The sequence below is a fragment of the Anthonomus grandis genome, chromosome 1, assembly GCF_022605725.1.
Source record: "Anthonomus grandis grandis chromosome 1, icAntGran1.3, whole genome shotgun sequence".
In the NCBI taxonomy this organism is placed as follows: Eukaryota; Metazoa; Arthropoda; class Insecta; order Coleoptera; family Curculionidae; genus Anthonomus; species Anthonomus grandis.
This window is the reverse complement of record NC_065546.1, coordinates 27,249,596-27,273,077: the sequence shown is the minus strand read 5'-3', so window position 1 is coordinate 27,273,077 and position 23,482 is coordinate 27,249,596. Positions and strand designations below refer to the sequence as shown.

The following is a 23,482-nucleotide window of genomic DNA, read 5'->3' as shown; positions in this document are numbered from 1 at the left end:
GTCCCTTGCCGATAAGGTGTCCCTAACCATCTCTATGGTCAGAACCTCATCGTTATTGTATTTAGAATACACACCTTTCCTTAGCAATTTGGCAATATACATGTCAAGTCCCTTTGATTGTCCTGCATCTTTCCTTTTTATTCTGTCTTTAATCCCTTTTTTTACAGGCATATCGTACTATAGGGAACCCCTGTTAAAAACGCTGTTTTTTGCAAAGCACTACAATCATTTGTGAACTGAGGATCATTCCTAGATTGTTATAGACCTTTAGATAAATTTGCTTGGCGTCTGTACTTAATCAATTACGTTTTAAAACTGCTTGATTTTCCCCTGTAGCTTTTACTTCCCTTGCTTCTTTATGCTTCTTCAACACTAGAAAATGAACTATCCGAACTATGTAAGTCTAAATCACTGTCCAGATCACTCTTACTATTTTCATCACCAATGTTATTATCTTTCTTGTGCGCCCACGGTCTCCATAAGCCCGCACAAACACTTTCCTCTTTATTTGCCAAATTTTCCTGCCTATTTTCCCAGGATCGAAACATTTTAAGGTCTTTGGGTATAATACCAAAACAAATCCACAAACAGAAATAAAAAAAACACAGTTCCTCACAGTAAAAACTGCAAAAAATTTAGACGAATACAGGCCTAATTCTAAATTCTCTACTTTTATAAGCGTGTAAAAAGCCAAACCAGCCAAACCCGTCAAATCATAATAACCTCACAAGACCCTCCTCCCAACTATTAAAGGTGATAGATCCATCCAACAACTATTTTAAAGGCGATAGACTCATCCTTACAGATCTCTTTAAAAACACGTCGAAAGTAATAGAAAAACATCCCAAAAATTTATCTGGGCACGGCCCCGTAATTCTCAACATCAGTGGGATAGAAAAACACAATCACTTGCACAGCCTAAACTAGGAATCGCCAGAACGCAGGTGTTTTATCTTTGTTTAATAGACTGGCTAAAAAGAGGTGACAAGTCTGTGAGTGCTGGTAGTCTTTAAAATATTTTGTAAGATCCTTGGATTTTAGTCCGTGGTCCATTTTTTGATATTATTTTCTTTCTAAAATTGGACATTTTCGAAATAAAAAATAGTATATAACATGGGGTTTTACGTATATTTAAAATGATTTCATAGATAAACAATATAAAATTTTACCATTTAAACATGTATATCATGCGACAATAAATACGGCATAGGCGTACGGACTAGTTAGTGCGGCATCTGCGACACATCAAAGATTCTAATAGATCTCTGAACTGGACTTTAATATGGTCACCTCAAGAAAAGGTTCATTGTAATTGTTGTATTGAAAAAATTCAGAAGCGATTTTTAAGGCATATTTATGTAAAACAATATAATATGTATTTCAACATAGGATCTTTAAGTCAAAGGACAGATCCTCGGTTGCTCAGATTTTAATATCCCCAAGGAAGCCTTTATATCTACAAACACTAAATTATTTAATGTGAATTCGGCTAGTCTATCACCCCTTAAAATCATGCTAAGGGCAATAAAGTGATGAAACTCTGTGATATAGATATTTTTAATATAAATGTTTTAACTCTTAAAGAGAAACTACTTAGTATGAAATTAAATTAATTTTATAATCCGCTGTAGTACTCTTATTATTATACTCAATCTTATTTTATTTTGGTGTCTTAGTACTGCCTTTATTGACCATGACTTTTCCCTATAACTTAATTTTATTGTTTCTTTTTTATTAGGTTAGTTTGGGTTTGTTTAATTAGTTGGTAGTCACTCGCTCATTGTAATTACATTATTAATGTGTTTTGATTGGAGTTAATAAATAAATAAATTCTTGTATTTTGGTAAAGTAGCGTATTTCTGAACTAAATAAAAGGCAGATTTTTTTTGGTGAAAAGTGTTTATTTCCTATGTAATAAAGCTTTCTAAATAAGTACTGTTCACTCTTATGATTGTACTTAACATTTATAATTAATTTAACAAATCCGAGATTAATACTATTGTAAGCAAATACACCTTTTACAATATAATCTGGCTGTATAAACATAAATCTCGGTAATCCCAAGTTAACCTGTTTTTATCACTCTTCTAAGTTTTCGCAGTCTCATTTCATAAAATTGTCACATTTATGGTGTATTTGGTTGCTTACAGTTTAAATACTGATTTTTTTATTGTTATCGAACGATTAGATTAAAAAAAAAAACAAATAAATTACTTCAAAAAAGAAAAACACTTATTCAAGTTAAAAAAGTGTGAAAATTTAGTCTAATAATAAATGCACAGTAGTTAATATGAATATATGTAATGTATTATAAAATAAATAGCTAATAAATAAACAATAACATTTTTTTAAACAAACGTAATTATAAGAAAAATATGTATTTATAACAAGTAAATAATAAACAGTCAGTGGAGGGAAAATTATTAGTTTAAATTATTACAAACTAGAACCTAAAAAAAAGTTTAAGCTAATACCTTAACAGTTCAGTATACAAGATCCAAGGAAATAGATTATAATCGACATAAGGGGTTATGTATAAAAATATATTTTAAAATGACTTTTTCCAGACACCTGGTATAAGAAATTTAACAACCAAACTTATTTTTTATAGCAAAGACTAATAAACAGTTTCTTTTTAACGATTAAAGTTGGATGTAGAAGGCAAAGGAAACTTAAAAGAAAGGTAACGCCCTGATGATCACACAATAGGGCAAAAAGAATGCATTGTAGCGATTTGGAAGTTTCATTTGCCTCCATATGTAATTTAAACGACTTTTTCTGGGTTTAAAATCCATAAACAGCCATTTTTGACTTAAACACCTTAATATTATCAACCTTACAACTGAGGCCGTTTAACATACTTCTTAAGCTTGAATGTATGGAAATTTTAGTCTCTGTTAGACTTAAATATATTATTAACGCTTATACTACCTAAACGAACAACAAAAATATTCAAGATTTTCTGATTACTTAAAAATAATCTATACACGTATTCCGTTAAGCGTTATATTATTAGTATTATTATTACAAATGCAACTTCTATGTGCACAACCTTTTAAACTTATATCAATAATAACGATAATTCTTTTATACATTCGCAAAAGTGTTTTCTTAACTATAAGTTGAACATGCGACGATGGTTCTTTACCTTTGGCTCAATTAAGGGACAAAAATTCGATAATTTCACTTACGCATCATTTCCGTTTGGTCATTTGCACGGGACTCTCGGGGGGCGACTCGGCTTGTTCCTGTTTCAGTGATTTCCTCGCGTTTTTCAAGTTTCCCAATTTCTTTAATGCCCGCGGCGATATGCTCGACTCGCCACTCGAAGTTTCCGATGGGTTTAACCACGATATGGTTCGCGATGGCTCATTTGCTGACGCTAAAACCGTAAAATGAATTTTTCACTTGTTGCATGTGATACATAAGAAAAGATTAAAAATAATACAGAATTATTATTAATGTGTTGGTAAAGGAGCGTGCCTTTTTTATTATATTATTGGGCCTTTAGGATCGTATTTGAAAAATGACTCCAAAGAGCGAAGGAGTCATTTTCCAGGCAGTTCAATTTTTTCAAGGCAGTTCAAGTACATGTAATTTAAAGTTTTTTTCCAGAGATTTCTAACCATTTTTTTCGACTTTTTCGAACATTTTATATATCCTTTGATATTTAAAATCATGTCTTATATATTCTAAACTATTTTAGTTATTTTTCATTTTAATGCGAAGTAATATTTGATATATTAAAAATTATATTCTGTTGGTATTTTAAAATGTTGACTTCATTGGTTAAATTTGAAGAATAGTCAACAATAGGGCTACAAGGGTACTCCACAGTCTTATTTTTAAATTATAGGGATTAGAAAAGCTTTATCTCTTTTTACTACAATTTTGAATTAAATGTGGCGGACAAGGTTAAGTGATCGTTCTATTAATAGTTTTCTCTCTAAAAGTCTAGAATCGGAGTCCTAAAGTGCGTTTACTTATGTGTATACTTTTGGTAAAGGAGGGCTAATTAGTTGAAGTAATTAGTAAGATAAGGTATGAATAAAATAATACAAATAATGAGCAATTTTGTTAAATTAGACGTAAAGCTTCATAAAACAAGGTTGAACTTCATAAAACGAGGTTGCTCTTGATATGATGTTATGACAATATCGGTATTTACTTAAATCGTCTTTTTTCCATGGTGTTCAGGTCATTAATTTCCATGGTAACAGTTCACAAAAACACTCAAATGCGTCTTTATCAACCAAAAACTAAAGAAAAAACACAGAACTCCACAAATGCCGAATGTAAACACAAGGCCGTTTGTCAAGATGATATTAGCTTTTGCCTACGGTGTTACCATTTCAAATGCGTGTGAACTTGACAACAGAGAATCGATGAATATGTTTTTAAATAAAACGCCCTGTAGTATAATAATAGAGGCTTTAAATTATATAATATTATTTAGAATTAAATTTATCATATAGTAGGTTATTTATGTTATTTAGCATATAGTAGGTACCTACATACGTAACATTTTAAGTTACTATAATTACATATATTAGTCAATAGCTTAGTCAGGGTTCATGCCAGTTCATTTGCAGAAGTATGTCAAATAATGTAACAATATGTTTATTAATAATTGTTTTATGTGTAATAGTTTAGCTAAGTAATTTTGGATTCTTTGTACAAAATTATTAAATTAAAATATAGACTTATTTTAGACATGAGAGAAACAAGTTGTTTTAATAAAATATAATTAAACCTCCCGTTATCACATGGCGATCCTGCCACTAACGAATTTTTTAGAAGTAAATACAATATATCCAATATAAAATGGGCGGTCAACAATTAAAAGAAGAAGTAATTATTATTGCACAAGCCGGTAATAGTGAAGGACAGACCAACACGACAAAGACAAGTTTTGGATCTATTCAAGATATTTTAACCGTAATTTTGCTGATCTAGATGATTGCTTTTCTGGGATGGTGCATATTTATCCGTTGTAAAAGGTTTTTTTAGGTTTATGGGTTAATGGATTCTAGGCTGTAAAATTGTAGTATGGTAATAATAATTATGGGACTAAAATAATAATGGGACTATTATAAGCTTGTATATAGAATGTCAAAGGAAGGAGATGAATTTATAAATTTGCTGGAGGAACTGAAAGTGGAGTACCGAAACTTAAAAAAAGGATAACACAGAACAACGAAGCACTATCGAAATAACAAATAAGAAGAAAAGGAAAATTGATAGTATTACGTCAAATTTTAATAGTATTAGGAATAATTTTAATAGTGAACTGCATGACCCAAATATTTTTAATTCAGTCAAATTGTATGTAAATGAGATAGATAAGTATTTTAATGCAGTTGATAGTATTCTTAACGATAAATTTATACAATTTAGTTCTACCACTATAAAATCTACAGCAGATTTTGAACTTAAATCATCCGATTCAAAAAAACAAGCAAAAATGTCGGAGAAATTTGATTTGAAAACTGCTGCAGGTTTAATTCCTGTTATGAATGGCGTTGAAAATATAACTAAACAAACCATTGAAATGTATGATTCATTCTTAGATGCTGATGGAAAAAAATTGCTAACGAATTATGTGCTAAAAACCCGACTTTCTCAAAATGCAAAAATTAGACTACAACAAACATATGCTTCTATAGTCGAATTACCGAACAGATGGAGTAAATGATGTGCGCAACATATAGGCCCGCCCATCGATGCAACCTTGGCAGATTTAGACGAGGAGAATTATGCCTACTTATTTTAAATTATTTTACCGTACAGCTTTGCTTTGTAATCAGCTTTTTTTAAAATATAATATGGTCGCCTGTAAAATGGGTCCAAACTGATTTTGAGGTTGTGCCAGGTAATGATATAATAATCCCTTTTAAGTATTTTTTTATGCAAAGTTATGTTAATATATTGGGGTTTACCGAAAAGGGATAGGTAATCCTTTTAAGTAATCGTGCCAAGTCAAACATTTAGGGTGTAATTGGCCAGGTTCATCAGAACCAAGCGCTACCTGAGCCCTGGAAGTTAAATTCGCTCATCCTGGGACACACTGTATATTTAAAATATGTATTACCTGCTGCTTCTGCTGTAAACTGGACTTTTTGCACTTTGCCGCTTCTAAAGCCGCTCGACTAATAAAATTAAATAAAACCCCAAGTCATGAACCCTATCGAGGCTCTAGGCCACACCTCCGGCGCAGAACGATCACGTGACCACTCCATCTGTTCGGTAACCCAAGTAAAACGCTCTTTTAATTTAAGATTTGAAAAAATATTTTATTTCAAAAAAATCAGTTGCAACACTATCTTTTAAATTAAATAGCGAAAAGCAAAAATCAAAATCTATAGATGAATTTGGAAGGTCACTTGAGGAATTATTAGTTGATCTTACTTTAACACAAGCTGACGGTAACGAACAAAATATGCGAGTTTTAAGACCCGTTAATGAAAAAATTGCAATTAATTCTTTTGCAAATGGATTAAATAATCATGAATTGAGAACCATTATTAAAGCTCGAAACTATTTAACTTTAAATGATGCCATCAGCGGTGCTATAAATGAAGAAATATGTTTGACTGGTTCTAAAGAAATTTTTCATTTAAGACCAGCTAATAATTCGATCTCTCATAGAGGCTCTTATAGGGGTGATAGCTATAATAGAGGCAACTCACAAATTCGGGGTTCTTATAGAAATTTCTCAGGGCATAATAACTCGAATGTTAATAGGTCAAATAATAATTCAAATAGCAATTTTTATAACAGCAGAAAAAACGACATATTTCTAATTCACGCAACTTTAATAGATCAAATTTCAATAATAGACTTAACCGAGGAAATAGCCGTGTAAGCCACAATAATGACCAGCGCGGATATTTTATGCAAAATTCTAATACTACAAATTCAAGGGCACAATTTAGTGAAAATACAAACTGAAATTTAAATAATACAAATCAGTTGTTTTTTCCAGACTAAGGGGAATATAGAAAATCATAAACCAAAGTTACTACTAAATTATATAATAGTTGGTTATCATGGTAAATTTTTAAAACTTTTACTACATGCCAGTGTTAGCGTAATTTTTAAAAATCATATAGATAAATTTGAAAATGTTAATTATTCAGAAAGAATTAAAATAAATGGAATTTCTGGTTCTCTTATTTCGCAAGGCTCAGCAAACGTATGTTTCAATGTAAATAATACAAATGTATTGAAAGAATTCGTCCATTATCTCAAAGAGACCTACGTAACTAGAGAAAAAAAAAATGAAAACTCCAAGTCTCAGTCTCAAAATGTCTTTTTAATTATTCAGGTGACATGTTTCGCTAATGAAGCATCATCAGACCTACAATAAACAGAAAAACACACGTAACTACAATAAAACCTTACACTAAAACAAAATCAATATTAAAAATTAGATAAAATTACCTTATAGCTAGATGACCTCGATGTCTTATAAGTCTGGAATACTTTAACACCACTAAATCTAACCTATACCCTATGAACCCACGTACTCCTGTGCTCTATGGCTTACCTAAGATTCATAAGAAGGGAAACCCGATAAGACCAGTAGTTTCCTTCGTAAACTTTCCTTGCTATAAATTATCCTCTTGGCTTAACAATACTTTAAGAGAAGTAACTGGTTTTCGGAACGAATTCTCCATTAAAAACTCAATTGAATTTGCTAATTATCTAAAGCAAATAGATGTTCCAAACAATGCCATTTTGCTTTCCTTATATGTAAAGAACTTGTTCCCTAGCATACCCTCGTCAGATTGTTTAACACTGGTTAAGATCCTGCTAAACAATAATAGTACTTTGCCAAAACTGGTGGTAGATAATCTTATCCACCTTTTATCAGTAGTTTTGGAACACAATTTCTTCAACTTTAATGATCAATTCTTTAGGCAAAAAACTGGTCTCGCCATGGGTTCTTGTCTTTCACCATTTTTGAGCGAGGTCTTCATGAGTCACTTAGAGGAGAAAATCATGAAAAGTCGTTTGGCGGGCTTTTTGAGAGCTTATAAGAGGTACGTGGACGATGTGTGCGTGTTGTGGGTTGGTGACAAGAATGATTTATTAGATTTCTTGTCATTTATTAACTCCCTTCATAATCAAATCTCTTTTACGCTGGAAAGAGAGACAAACAGAAAATTACCCTTTTTAGATCTTCTTTTATACCGAAATAATAACAGTATTTCTTTTGAAGTATATCGCAAACCTTCTGCAACAGATAATATAATCCAATCTAATTCCAATTCCCCTTATCAACACAAATATGCAGCCTTTAATTCAATGTTCTACCGTTTATTTAAATTACCTCTGTCCAAAGACGCTTTTCAAAAAGAACATAATATTATAAAAATAATTGCTGTAAACAATAATTTCTCACTTCACAGCTTGAACAAATTATATTACAAATTTTATAATAAATATAAACTGTCCTATCACATCGTCCACCCACCGAACAACATCACCAACAATAATAATTTTAGATGCCTTAGTTATTTCGGCGGCATTTCTCAACAACTTGCAAAATTTTTTAAGCCTTTCAGCCTTTCCATAGCTTTCAAAACGACTAACTCGCTAAGAAAGAACCTAGTAAAGACGTTGGATAAAAGTGATCCTCTATCTAAATCGGGTGTATATTGTCTTAATTGTAAGGATTGCCCTGCCGTTTATGTAGGACAATCAGGAAGGAGAGTATCCACAAGGGTACAGGAACACCTAAGCCTTGTTAATAAGTTCAGGGACACCAACACCACAGAAACTAAGTCAGCATTTGCTAACCATTTATTATCAACGGGTCATAGTTTTTCCGTCCCTGAAAATGTTTCCATTGTTCACGAGTGCCCTAAGAGTAGAAAGTTGGATCTCTTGGAGAAAATGGAAATCACCAAAGCCAAAAAGAGTCCAAATTTGACATTAAGCGTTAATGATGTTTTCACCTTTGAGCCAGGACTTATCTTTAATAATCTTATCTAACCTCTTGTTTCTACTCACGATACGCATATATACCTTTGACTCTAATATTCATAGGCAGGGCTGGCCGAGTGGTTAACGGTCTGATGTTTCACCGAGATCGACTTTAGAGCGTGGGTTCAAATCCTAAACGTGTCACGTTTTTCCCTTTTTATATTTTTTGTTGAATTTTTGTGCCGTGTTATTGTTTTTTATTACAAAATATGTGGGTATTCTCATATTTAAATTATATTTGTCAGTACTTAGCAGGTCATCTAGCTATAAGGTAATTTTATCTAATTTTTAATATACAAATGTATGCCACACATTTTTGCTAATTGATGCATTTGATAATAATATTCATGGTGTCATAGGTTTAGATTTTTTCTTTAAATTCTTTGCCACTATAGATTTTGAAAAGTTTGTATTTTCTTTCTATTACAGTGACAATATTATAAAAATACCTATGCAAAGTGAACATGAGATGTTGACTTTAATTCCAAAACGAACTGAAATAATAAAATATTTTAATGTCGAGAATAACCATAAAGATTATGTTGATTTTGCAGATGAAGCAAGTGAATGTATTTTTATAGTGAGTGCAGTAATTCGCCCTGAATCGAATATGATACCGGTAAAATTTCTGAACGTCGCCCAGGATATTATATAAAAAAAAATTAAACCCAAAATTGATTTACTTGAAAATTATGATTTATGTAATTTTGGAGATAGCGATGATTCCGTTAGTAGAGTAGAAAAATTATTAGAATTAATTAATTTAAATTATTTAAATGAAAAAGAAAAATTTGCTTTACAAAGGATATGTGCTAAATATTCTGACGTATTCCTTTTAGAAAACGATCCGTTAACCACCACTAATATATATAAACAAAAAAATCATTTAAGTTACAGGATGGTATTATTGAAGAAGCAAGATCTGAGTGGTCTTCACCTCTCTTGCTAGTTCCAAAAAAAGTTGACAATAATGGCAACAAAAGTTTTAGGGTGGTAATAGATTATCGAGCTTGTAATTCTCAGTGACAGGATGAGAAGTGGCCCTTACCCTGCATAACTGATATTCTTGATTCCTTATCTGGTGCAACTTATTTTTCACATTTAGATCTGTCACAAAGTTATCATCAAGTAGAACTAGATAAAGCTAGTAGGCCATACACAGCATTTACACTAGACAGTAAAAGACAATACCAAATGACTCGTCTTCCTATGGGTTTAAAAATAAGCCCAAGCGCTTTCTCCAGAGCAATTACGATAGCGATGTCCGGTTTAAATTATGATCGATGTTTTGTTTATTTAGATGATTAGATTTATTGTTTTCGGAAAAAAAAATTATGAGCATAATATAAATTTGGTAAAAGTACTCCAAAGAATGAGAGAGGTTAATTTAAAGTTAAACCCAAATAAATGTGATTTTCTTAAGAAGGAGCTTTTGTACTTAGGCATAGTGTATTCAAAAGGGGTATTACCTGACCCTCAAAAAATAAAAGCTGTCCAGCATTATCCAGTGCCTACGGAGCAAATGAAGCCAAAAGATTTGTCGTTTTCGCTAATTATTATAGAAAATATATTAAACATTTTGCTGAAATTGCTGTAACTTTAAATTGGTTGTCGAGAAAAAATGTCCCATTCAAGTGCACGTCTGAATGTCAAAAATCTTTTGAAACACTAAAAAATGCTTTAGTTATCCCTCCTGTCTTACAGTATCCGAACTCCAGATAATACTTTCATTTTAAGGACAGATGCTTCCGGTTATAGTGTAGGTGCAGTACTCTCAAATAACGATGATATGCATATAGCTTACGCGAGTCCTTGCCCCTGTCAACATGATGAACTCAAACAAAATTGTAGCCTTTCAATGTTCTAAGTCTATATGCAAACCAGAACTGAAAGAAACACTATTTCTCAAACAAAATGCAATTTCATTAGGCAATGACATCCTGTATAGGACTGTGCGACCTGTAAGGATGATATTGTAATATAAATAAATATTAACGTGATAAAGAAATATTACAAATAATTATTGCATTTATTAAATAGTTCTCCAGAAATGGTTTTACTATGAAGGCACCTATTTAAAAACATTCAAGTGTGAAATTAAAATGTTAATAACACAATAAGGGTAACCACGACTAACCTCTAAACTTCTGATCCACCCTCTGGCCGCTTTTATGAGAATGCCCGTGAGCAGAATCAATCAAAGCCGCTGCTAAAGTCGAGGAATTGTTGGCGCAAGAGACAGAATCCGTGCAGGTGAGACTGGACGCTCCTGAAGGACAAAAGGGACTTGGACTCGGTACCGGACTGTACACTTTCGATATGAACTCCTCAAAAGTGGCGCTGCTCTTGTGTTTGGACACGACGGTTTCCAATGATCTGGCGCGTTCTTCGTAACTAATAAATAAATAAAATTGACATTTGTTTATTAGAAATTAAGTAAAATCAACTCACTATTGCTGATAATACTGATAAGTCATTCTTTTAGCTCTGCTGGCGCATATAGCGGTCGCCCTCACCAATCCGGCCAGTATGTTGCTCTCCACGATTGCCTCATTAAACAGTACACCAAAATACGGCACCTGAAGAGAGTACTTTAAGAAATTAGGATTTAACTTATAATGGTTGGACTTACATCAGCCTTACAGTCGACAGTAACCCGGTTCAAATTATTCCCTAATGGGTAAATCACTATTAAAATATCACAGAATTCAGTGGGAATAATGTCTCTACGGTAGTCGCGGTTGTGTTCGGACCATACGATGTGCACTTCGTCGTTTCCCAAATGTCTTGTCTACAATTATTGTTAATTTAGTACTTACCATGCTTTATAGAGACGGTTCGCATTTGTACATACTTTATTTAACACCGCTTCAGGGCTTTCGCCCGGCATTCGGGTCGCAACATGAAAAATCGCTTCCATGAAACTGCTGGCGACATACGGGGCCGTCAATCCGGTGGAGCCTTGTTTCTGTAGACCGCCCAAGAATCCGGTGTGGTACTCCAGCTCGATTTCCCACGCTAGAGAAGCTAAAAACTGTTCGTAGGCCGCGCTGCCGCTTTGGTTTGATAGAATGGAGTTTTTGTCTTCTTGGCCCGGTGCGACGTATATCACAGCGAACTACATATATAAGTACATTATATTCAATCACAAATTACTTCGGTAAAAAAAAACATCATACGTTTTTCATCAACAAAATAGTATAGATGAGACGAAAACGACAAGTCTTGGTGTCAAACATAGATTATATTAAACGAGTAAATGCCTGAAATAACACTTAACATATATTTACTCTGTTTTCCTGATACGATTTCAAATCGATTTGAATTAGTTCTGAATCGATTTAAATCCTTACATCTTACCTGTAACTTATTTAAAAAAGTGGCAATTTAAGCTATTACAACATAAACAAAAAACTTCTTTGGTTATATCTTACTTTTAAGCTTATTATTAATTTAACATATTTTTTTTACCAAGAGGCAGCTAATCAAATAAAAAGCCAAAGTGATATAAGTAATACATACCTTAAAATTATAGAAACAAGTATTGGTGAGGAAAAGAAAGAATAAATGACTGGTGGGAAAGGTTTGCGAAGCAAAATTTCTCTGTTAAAGACTTTATTAGTAATCTCCAGATCTCCAAAATATCATTTTAATTTATCTGTTTTCAATTGGAAAAATATTTATGCTTCGAATTTTATTTTTATTAGAGAGCCATTAACTGTTAAAAAAAAGTTCTTTGCCATTTATGAATTATCATCATGTGATGAATACGGGGTTACTGCTAACCAATTTGGCAACAATAAGTACATCTTTCAACAGTCTTTATGCATCTAAGCAAGTATTCCATTCAAGTACCTTACCATACAAAATAGGTAATGGAGAGATTCTGTACCGGAAAGGTTGGCCTCCGTAAGTATAATATACATTTATATACATATTTCATTTTAAAATATTTTTATATTGTAGATGAAAATGGGTTTACCAATTTTTCTGATGCATTCACTGTTCAATAAATTTCTGTTTTTCTTGTAGTTTTCGATATGCCACATGTAAACATCCTATTGCAAAAGCTGTCATGATGCTAAAGTGTTAAAAGACTCCAACCTATACATGTAAGTTGACAAGTTTCTCCCAAATTTGAAGTTATAAGTGAATATTATGTAAGTAGAAGTCCATTCTTGAAATGAAATGGCTATAATATAGCGGGAAGACTTTTCTCCACAGCTATGTAGAGTGTAAGAGTCTGATGGTATCTGATGAGTAAACTCATCAAATATAACTCCTGACAAAAAGACTGGCAGTTTCATTTGTGGAGAAGTCTTCCCGCCCTTCCTAACCCGCTATAAAAGTGAATAATGTGGACACACTTCATAAACCTTTTGCCATGGTAAATAAAACCATATAAAGGAAAAATCTCAGGGAAAGAAGAGTCATACCTATGTTGTAATCATTATAATGTTATTATTGTCATCGGTAGAGTTGTTCTCAAAAATGCCTTGGGCCGCTTGAAAGCAAGGTTCAGACGTATTTCAAAAGATAAGGAGCATTAATTATAAATTTGTTTATACATGTATGATCCGACATAACCTAATAAGGATAAATAAAGATAGAGGTATCTAGATGATATCCGAGAAGCGGAAATAATTTTTTCCTACGCCCTTAACTCTGCAAGTCCTTTGACGTTTCATTTTCAGCCTCAACGAATACAAAATAATTTAATGCAAAAAGGGTAACACAAACTTTCACTACTTTAACATCCAAAAGCTATGGTAGATATGTGATAATAGACATCATATTAAAGTTATATATTTACCTTACTTATTATGTAGTTAAAATTAGTAGTATGCTTTTACATAAAGCAATTAGAAATGTTCCACTCCAAATTTATTCTTTTCTTTCTTTCTTAATCTGTGATCTCACTACATCTTTATCACTCTCATACTGCTCATTTTTTTTTAAAATTTGATTGTAAATGTTTGGATTAGGTGGAATGTAAATTAATGGAAGCAAAAAAAGATGCCAACATGTTTCCATTGTTGCTATTTAATTTTAAAGGTGCATATATATAAATCATAGGATTAGCAGGAGCTGCAGGTTGATTTCTAACATTTCATTGTGGCAGTGCAGATAAATCTCTAGATGTCGATAAAAACTCATTGTCTATTTCCAATGATATTATCAAGCAGTTCAAAATAAATACAATATTTTTGTTTAAATTTAAAAAAAATTGTGTTTTTAAAACTTTTTTTAATAAAAAAATAGTTGTGATTATTTTAATAAATTTGTTAGAACAGTAAATTTTTATTATAATTAAATCATTAGTGGTTCCACTCACTTTTAATAAGCAAAAAGACCATTGTAAATGATAAGCATTTTGTGACGTTTACTACGCTTTTATGATTTTACATTATAAAGTTATGAAAAAAAAAGGTATTTACTTTTTATTGCCCTGAGGATGGCCTAATGTAAGCTGAAACGTCAGCAGTATATCCAATTCACTTAGCAAGAAACATAAAAGATTTTTGGGTAACAAAGAACCATATTTTTTTTGGACTCATTTCTAACTATAGGTATAATTATCCTTTATAACTATTGTATATCTTACAATAAATATAGTAAGCAGTTTTAAGCGTTTCATTTGTTTTTTTATTTGTTCAGTATTTTTGTTAAATATACCTTTTTCCCTTAGAACATTGAAAGGCTAGAAGTAGCATGCCGTGGAACTATGGGCAGGTTTGTTTGCTTGCAACATCTCTGATACAATGATGCCAAATGCTTATAGAGAAATGGCAAAAATCACTTTATAATATCATAAAAGTTTTCAGTTTTTTCCGAAAACTTAAAACAATACTACTGCTCCCCTTTAATAAAATATCAAGCATTTTTTAAAAATAAATTTGATAAGATACTCTATATAGAAGCCAATATACGTGAAATATGAAAATAAGTACGAAGAAACGAGAAAACGGTAATGGCATCGCAACGCCGCTCGAACGCATTGTGGACGCCACCGATACAAGCACTCTCTACCAGGGACGTCGTCAACAAATATTTACCTGATAATTTTTTATTAATTATTATAGAGTTTAAGTATAAGTAATATTACCATTTATGAGCTATTTATGTGTTTTTTTAACGGACTTCGTTAGAGGAAGGTCCTAATAAAAGGCAGCATTTTTGTCATAATTTTATTAATATAATATTATAGATTTCTTAATAGATCATGTTTTAAGACACAAATTTTTAACATTTTGCAAAATTTTATTATTGTTATATTGGACAAAACTCAGTTTTACATCACTTACTTTAAATCACATAATATATACTTCTATGGTGCTGACTTTTTCAAAGGGCTTTTGCTTCAGAGGAAAGAGTTAAAACTACAAGGATGTTCAAATTGTGAAGGAGTTACAGGTTTTTTATAGGTTATAAGATTTTTATTATGAGTATTTGGCCTGTACAATGGTTTTGAGATATTTAACAGTGACCTATATAATACCTAATACCAATTATTATATCAGATTAATTTATACTAAAAAACAAAGCTTACCTAAGAATAAAGACTATGTACAATAGATTAGATTAGATAGTTTGATAGTAGTAATATACATAAAAATATAGTAATACCAATATTAAAAAGAAAAAATTAAAAAAATGTATTATGATAATCCAATTCTAAAGTCTGGCTACTGATAATATTATCTTCCTTATATAATAAATCACTTCTATGGATGTGATCTGAACAAATATATTCTTTTTAATTGTGTTGATTCCGATTAATAAAATCCATTGTTCCCTTTGGGCATATATTAGGCAATTTATTAATAAGTATTTGATATTTAATCAAAAAGCAAAAAAAATTACAGTAATAAATTAATATATGGTGCCAATTACTATATATATATTATTATAAGTTGCAATATGGTAAAACAAAAAAAAATTATCGACCAAATTTTAGGGAAAGACAAAATTAACTATACATAGATATCAATATCTAAATAAATTTCAAAATTCTTTAAAGGCAATAAAAAATTAGTAATTTCATCTATCTACCTAATGTCTATATTAAAAAACATAACTATATATAGATAGGTATATGGGTATTATGCCATCTTTCTACCAAAACAACAAAAAAAACATAAAATCCTGCAATAAAACTAGGGACAAAATTCTAGTTTTATATTTTTTATAGCCTATTGATAGATGAATATGTTCAAAAATATATTTAGATTTAGAAATATAAATATTTTGGTATTTTAACCACACTTTCACATTCCAGTTTTTATTAGGTTTATATCTATAAGATCCCATATTCTACGTTTATGATGATGGTTACCCTATGATGTGATGTTATGAAAGTATCGGTACTTACTTGTGAAAAGATCGGCTTGAATCACCTTTTTATCATGATGCGGCACAAACGACACAAGTTTTTGCCATCCTAGCAATTTAAAAAAACACTAAAATGTGGCCTTTTTCCTTTTGAAACCAAAAAATTAAAGAAAATACACGAATCCCGAACATAAACAAAAAGCCGTTTGACAGATGACACTATGCGTATGGCTCAGGCGCTTAAGTTCCGGTGTTGTCGCTTCAAATTTTTTAGAAACGGTTTTAGGGATAAGAATGTTAATAATTTTGTTTTTTTTTGCTTAAGGATATTATATTTATTCTTAAAATAAGTTAATTGTATATTTATATTTTTTAATTTAAATTTTCCTATAAAATACAACACAAGTAAGTTAAATTAACGTTATAATGGTTGTTAAAATATAGCAAAAAATTTCCTCCGTTGGAAATTCGCGTCGACTTGACAACAGAGAATCGGCAAATATGTTTGTAAACAACACACCCCTCTTGCCCCTGTGCACATGTTGGACTCAAACAAAGTTGTTGTTTACTAATTCTAGCCTTTCAATGTTCTAAGCTTTTTCCTTAATTCTAGTTGCAATTAATTTCTATATTTCTGCATTCTTGTAGCCTTAGATCATTGAATACACTAGAATAAACATTGGCTGCTTTGGATTGAGCGCAACATCTACACAGGGGGCAGAGGGGATATTTTGTTGATAAACATGCTAAGTGTTCCATGTTGGCAGTGATTACTCAATGTTAACAGAAGAAAATAAAGTGATATAATAAATTATATAATTAATAAATTATAATTAGCAGAAATTGAGTTGCATTGTTTATTATAAAGCAAAAGAAACAGTGAAACTCGTTAAATAACCAAAACTATTTTGTACAATATTTACACTAAACACTAATAATAATTAACGTTTTAAAAATAGATTCTTTAAATCGCCAAATTTCCACCCGCAGTGGCAACGCTGTAGATTTTGCCCAGAAATATTCTCGCGATAAAGGTATTTGGCAACGGCGCTCGTTGTTTACTTTTGAATGGTGCACTTTTCGTAAAGTATTAGCACAGATGTAAATAGCTCCTCACCCGATAAATACTCCAATGTTAAATTTGCGGACCCTAAAAGGATGCTGGCCTAAGTGAGCTCTAGCATCCCAAGCCAAAATTATTAGTCTATGTTGCCAAATCGAGCATCCCGGTTCGTTGCGTGCCTCTACGTTACGGCGGGTAATAAAGGATTTGGATCTTGGATATTTAGTACTTACACACTAAATTTATACATTTAGTGTGTAAATTTAACATTTGGGGTATTGACCAAGAGGTTTTTTTTACATTTAACGAAGTTTACATTGATACTTGATGAAAGAAACCGCAAAATAGATTATTGATATTATTGAGGGAACTATAGATACATACTTAATGTATATGTATGTCAATTGAATTTATATTTCAATTAAAAGCTAATAAGTCCTATAGTTATAATAACAGGATAAATTTAAAGCATCCTTAATTATATTTTTATTTCATAAAATGTATATCAATGTAGAAATTGTAAATGTTAATTATACAATAGTAATTATACAATAAGCATGATCAGAGAAATACCCAAAAACCCAATTGGTCTACGCAACCTGAATGGTCTATTTTTTCCTTAGTGTGTTATTATAAAAAAATATTTTCGCAGTTGTGTCTTGTTCGGCTACACTTTAAAGTCTTAAATTAAAAATGGATAAATAAAGTGCTAAAAAACGTCCATGTGGAAATAAATGTGAATATTTTAATTGTAGTAATTCACGCAGAAATTCTACCGTTAGGATGTTTAGGTTTCCAGTGAAACTTAACATTTGCTTACTTACATTTGCAATCAATGGATATTAAATTTGGGTAAGTAAAATTATAAGAAAAAGTACAAGTTCGCTTCTTGTGCTATTAATATTTAAACAAATATCTTTTCTAATTCTTAAAAGACAATTATTTATTTCTATTCTAAAATATCAAAAAATATCCTTAAATAAAACTTTTGTAAAATATCTTTCAATGTGCGCGTGCCCTTCTTTAAAAAATCAAAAACTTTAAAGGAAAAATGTACCTATTTGTTGCTATATTTATGACCAATACTGCAATCAATTTGCAGTTTACCCTTTATATTTTGTAAAAAAGCAGAAGCCCAAATCAAGGCTAAAAATTTAGAATTATTTAGATTGTTTCTTAATTTCTATCACAACTAAACTCATTGTAAAAACGTATTTAAATAGTTTTCACTATTGTTTTATTTGCCCGTCTATGCTTTATTAACTATTTAGATTTTTTTAAATATTTTAGGAAATGCTAAGTTGGCTGGAGTTCCAGTTAAAGGCTTACGTGGTAAATACATTTGTAGAAACCATTTCAACAATGAGGACTTCCGGGCAGAAAACCAAAAATATCTTAAATGTAATGCAGTTCCTCAAAACTATACTGCTTTCTTTAGCAACCCTTTTGCTTCAGATAGCGAGAAAACTTTAAAGGTGCGGACTCCAAAAAGAAAATATACTGCAGGTGAAAACAATTCAGCTTTTAAGACTAGCCCACTTATCTCCTCTAAGAAACGCCTCAAATTTGAACATGAAAATACATCCGATAAATTTATTAAGAACTTAGTAGAACTACCGGATACTATTACGACACAAAGAAAATTAAAACTAAAAAAAAAAAGTAAAATTTTTAACAAATAAAAATAAAACTTTAAAATAAAGGGAATAGGAAATTTAATATAGGTAATAATTTTTCTATGGCAACAAATATATCTATTCTATATTATTTAGTTTTATACTTTATTTTAAATATATATATTGTTATAAAAATATAAATACGTAAATTATTTTTATAGTTTTTGTATTGTTTGGATTGTTATTTTCTAGTTAAGATTCACCATGTTATGTTTATTATTTAGAATCAAATTATACCTAATAAGTCTTTGATTTCAAACACTTTCTGCAAAATAGTACTATTTATGTTATAACTAAATTGGAACTGGTTAATATTTCTAGTGAAAGTTATAAACTCGCATTTTTTTATAGATATTGAGACATTATCTATATATAGATATTATTTAGCTTTTAAGTTATTTAAGCTCATAATATAGACTGTACCTACAATAAAAGCATTTTTGTCTGTTTTCATGACCAGAAAATTGAAATATATATTATACTTATCTATATACCCCTGTGTATTATTTAAATAAAAGAATCTAGACAGTTTTTACTTTTTTATATTTATTATACTATGGTGAGTAAATCTACATAAGCCCGATAATTATATTAAGTAGATGTACCTAACTAAATCACTTTTTTCTATGGAAAAGCCGCGATAAGACTACTTTTTTTCCTAGAAATAGAAATTCTATTGGAAATTAAAAGGTGCACGTGTTAAAAGTTTAGCATATTATAAAAATATTTTACTGTTTCTTCTACTTGAACAATATAACTTGCATGTCCATTAAACTTATTCCCTTTAATTAGGAAATTGTGTTCATTTTTTGAGCATTTGAAACTACTTAAAAAAACTTACTATATATCTAATTTCGAATTTAAAAGGATTCACACTGTATCTACATTTATCATATTCTGTATTTTTAATCAGAACGCTTACACAATAGATTTTTTTAGAAATTGCATATTAATACAAGCGCTTTATATATATTAAAGATTTAGTTTTAAGTTTGGCAACATAGCGACGTCTTTACAGCAAAAATAAGCAAAATATTAAGCGTTTCGACTGGTGCGCCGCCTGTCGCAGAAATTATTTAAGGGCCGAATTCGGCTATGCGAATATTTATCTGGTGCGGAGCTATTTACATCTGTGGTATTAGTATTAAAAGGATGTTTTGAGTGGTTTCAATGCGTTTTTTTAATTAATAATAAGACTAAAACTCCCTTTTTGCTGAAAAATTATAAAGAAGTTTGAAGTGAGTCACATATATCGGAAAAAGGGGAATTCAAGTCATTCCTTTCACAGGCTATCGAGTGTAAATGAAATATTGGATACCAAAATATTAATAAAAATGTGCAATTAAGTACATCGTTATAATCTAGCAAATTTATTGCTTGTTCAATCCCGAAATGCCGCAAAATTAATGTGTGCAAAAATCAAGGTAGTGTCTGGTCGATATCCAGCAACCAAAATCGACAACGCAGCATATCTCGTTTGCCAGCAACATATTTATAGTCGGCGTCTATTATTATTTAATCAATATAATGCCCGTATCTCCTGGAATTTCAAAGGAGTTTTAATAATTTTTTGTCTAGATATTAACAATGGATAACTAAATCGGTTTATAGTGGATATTAAACGACACAAACTAAGGTTTTTTTGTAAAAATTAATTAAAAGGTTAACTTCCGAAGGTTAGTTTAAAGGTTAACTTTCCGAATTAAACTTTTTTCTGTAATATCTAATAAATATCTAAACGGATTTGAGATGGTTGCAAACCTCTACAAACGAAAGTTTTTTGAATAAAAATTATTGAGTTAGATGTTATAAATGGCTATAACTGCCAAAGGATATGGATAAAACTTTTCCTTATAGCCGTTAGGAGTTACATAGCCCTTTATATTAAAAAAAACAATTCAATAATTTTTTACCAAAAAACTTGTTTGTAGAAGTTTGCAACCATCTCAAATGCGTTTAAGATATTTATTATAGAAAAAAGATTAACTCAAATCCTTTGGAAGCCTTTTTCATTTCTTTAATATTCACTATAAATCGATTTAGTTATTGATTGTTAATACCTCGACAAAAAAATAATAAAATTCCTTGGGAATTTTGGGAGATACGGGCATAATATCGATTGCGGAACAGCGGGCGCGGACTATAAATAGGTTGCTGGCAAACGACATATGCTGCGTTCTAGATTTTGGTTACTGGATATCGATCGGGCGCTAGCTTCAGATATGAAAAAATATCTAGAAAAACAACACGAAGTGTGTATACAATACGTGCATTGTAAACATAGAAATGTTCTACGTTGCCAAGTTGCTTTTTTTCATTAACTTTTTGGTCAGGAATTTTTTTTGTTATTCTGAAAAATTTATTGATTACTCTCTATAACTATATATTATTAGTCAGCAAATAAATAAAATTTTTAAAGAGTACATTTTTTACATGTTCCAAAATACAACAAATTAAAAAAATAATATGTAGTGGATTAAGAAAATTATATATTGAATGAAAAAATGGAAAGTCGATTTGACATCATTGTCTGAGAGATGGTGAACTCAAACAACCTCGCCTATGATTTGCAGCTAAGCTTATTTTAGGCATTCAATGTTCTAAGCTTGTAGCGCTTGCGACCAAACAGCTTATGTATTTTCGATTCCATCCTTATATATTGGGATGTCACTTTTTCCTTCCTATTCACATGTAAAACAACCATAGATAACTATTTGATCAACTATAACTGGGGCGCTTTTTTAAATATTTTTAAACGTTTATTCGTTGATTATAAATATTCATATTTAAGAAAACAAATTTGACAAGATGCTTTGTTAATTTTCAAATTTATTGACAGATGAAGTTTGCGAACCTTTTTCAATTCAGTCAAGTACGATCCTAAAAAAATGGCTTGACTTTGAGACTAAAATCGATTTTAATGCCAGTTTTCAAGGTTTTTCAAAACCGAACCAGAAATCAAAATTAAATCGATTTCAATCCTTCATGGAAACGTAGTGTAATTATGTTTGAGACTGGAACTTTCATGTTTACTATTCTTTTACGTGGAAAAAACACGAATCGAATTTGGTTTTCCATAGTAAGTGGTTGCAGACAAACCGCATATATATAAGTATCGCTTTTATTTAAATAAAATAGACCTGTTCTAATCACAATACTCACTAAACTAAGTAAAGGATAAAACAGTGAGTGTAAAAACGTAGACCGAATAAGGATAATTCTCTTATTTCACATAAGATGGCGTGTAATATGGGATGCCTATTGCTTAGGTATCTAATAGTATTGTTAACGAGACTTTGACACTGGGATAAAGTAATTTGTGATTCAATCAACAATAAACCTTCTGTTTACCTTATGGGTTTCTCGGCAGCTTTGATTGTCCAGATTCCTTAACTCTCTCAGAAGCCGATCATTCTTTTCCAAAAGATGCACCTGTTTTCTGCGATCCCAGCCAGATAATCCCAGTTGGGAGAAGAGGAGGCGGCATTGCTGGAATGCGTTTTGTTCGAGGTTCCCGAACGAATCTTAAAAAAACATTCAAATTTAGCAAACATTTCCTAATTGCTTAAAGGACATTTTAGATTCTAATATAATTTGCATATACAGAAAAATGAGAAATCGATTATAAATCCTTCAATATATTTATGGTTTGTTGATATAAAAGCCTATGGAGATTAAAATGTATTATGATATGAACTATATAAGTAGAAATTTCTAAATTTCTATTTTTTGCTATTTTTGGAATCCTTAAGATTCTCCTCAAAATAGTCAAGATCTTTAAATGTCTATCGCCTTCTTTGGTATTTTTTTCTACAAAAAAAATGTTTTTTCAAATTTGAGCTAATTACTAGCTGCTATTCCAGGTATTTGATCGCTTTAAATTAGTTTATAAGCTGCCTCCTGTTATTCTAAGTAACTTTTTTTACATTCCAGAGTTATTCCAAGTATTCAATAATTTCAATTAATTTTTAAGCTTTGTTCTGGAATTTCAAGTATCTGAGTAGATTTTCACCATTACTACATGCATTTAATTGCTTTATATTAATTTTTAAGCTGCTTTCTATTATGACAAGTATTTTTTTTACATTCCAGGGTTATTCCATTTAATGGCTTAAAGTTAATGTTTAAGGTTTGTCCTGGAGTACGAAGTGTACGAGTACGAGTAGTGGTTTTTTTCTCTATGTCACAATTACATTAAATTCGCATTGTTGTAAAACTGACATATTATGTTGGATCGCGATAATATTTACAGGAGTTGTTGCTTACTATAACTACTTGAACATACATACATATGCATTATGAGAAGCATGAACGATATCATACTTAAGATATATCATTATAGCATCAATAAGCTAATCGAAGTCGTATGAATCATAGTAAACTAATTATTCTTATTATAATTGTAATCATTAATATATGC

At 30.8% G+C, this 23,482-nt stretch overlaps 1 protein-coding gene across 3 annotated transcripts in view; it reads right to left on the bottom strand.

Moving 5' to 3' along the window:
* Positions 1 to 1,880: 1,880 nt before the first annotated feature.
* The window catches only part of LOC126740590 (probable Rho GTPase-activating protein CG5521), a 92,695-nt gene continuing 71,093 nt past the window's right edge, over positions 1,881 to 23,482 (bottom strand). For all 3 annotated transcript variants that reach the window (XM_050446680.1, XM_050446689.1, XM_050446695.1), the window contains 6 exons: positions 22,414 to 22,586; positions 11,846 to 12,109; positions 11,624 to 11,782; positions 11,443 to 11,570; positions 11,129 to 11,385; positions 1,881 to 3,382 (listed from right to left, as the gene is read on the bottom strand). In XM_050446680.1, coding sequence (XP_050302637.1) covers positions 3,195 to 3,382; positions 11,129 to 11,385; positions 11,443 to 11,570; positions 11,624 to 11,782; positions 11,846 to 12,109; positions 22,414 to 22,586 — 1,169 coding nt within the window. In that variant the 3' untranslated portion in view covers positions 1,881 to 3,194. The remainder of the gene's footprint in view (positions 3,383 to 11,128; positions 11,386 to 11,442; positions 11,571 to 11,623; positions 11,783 to 11,845; positions 12,110 to 22,413; positions 22,587 to 23,482) is intronic.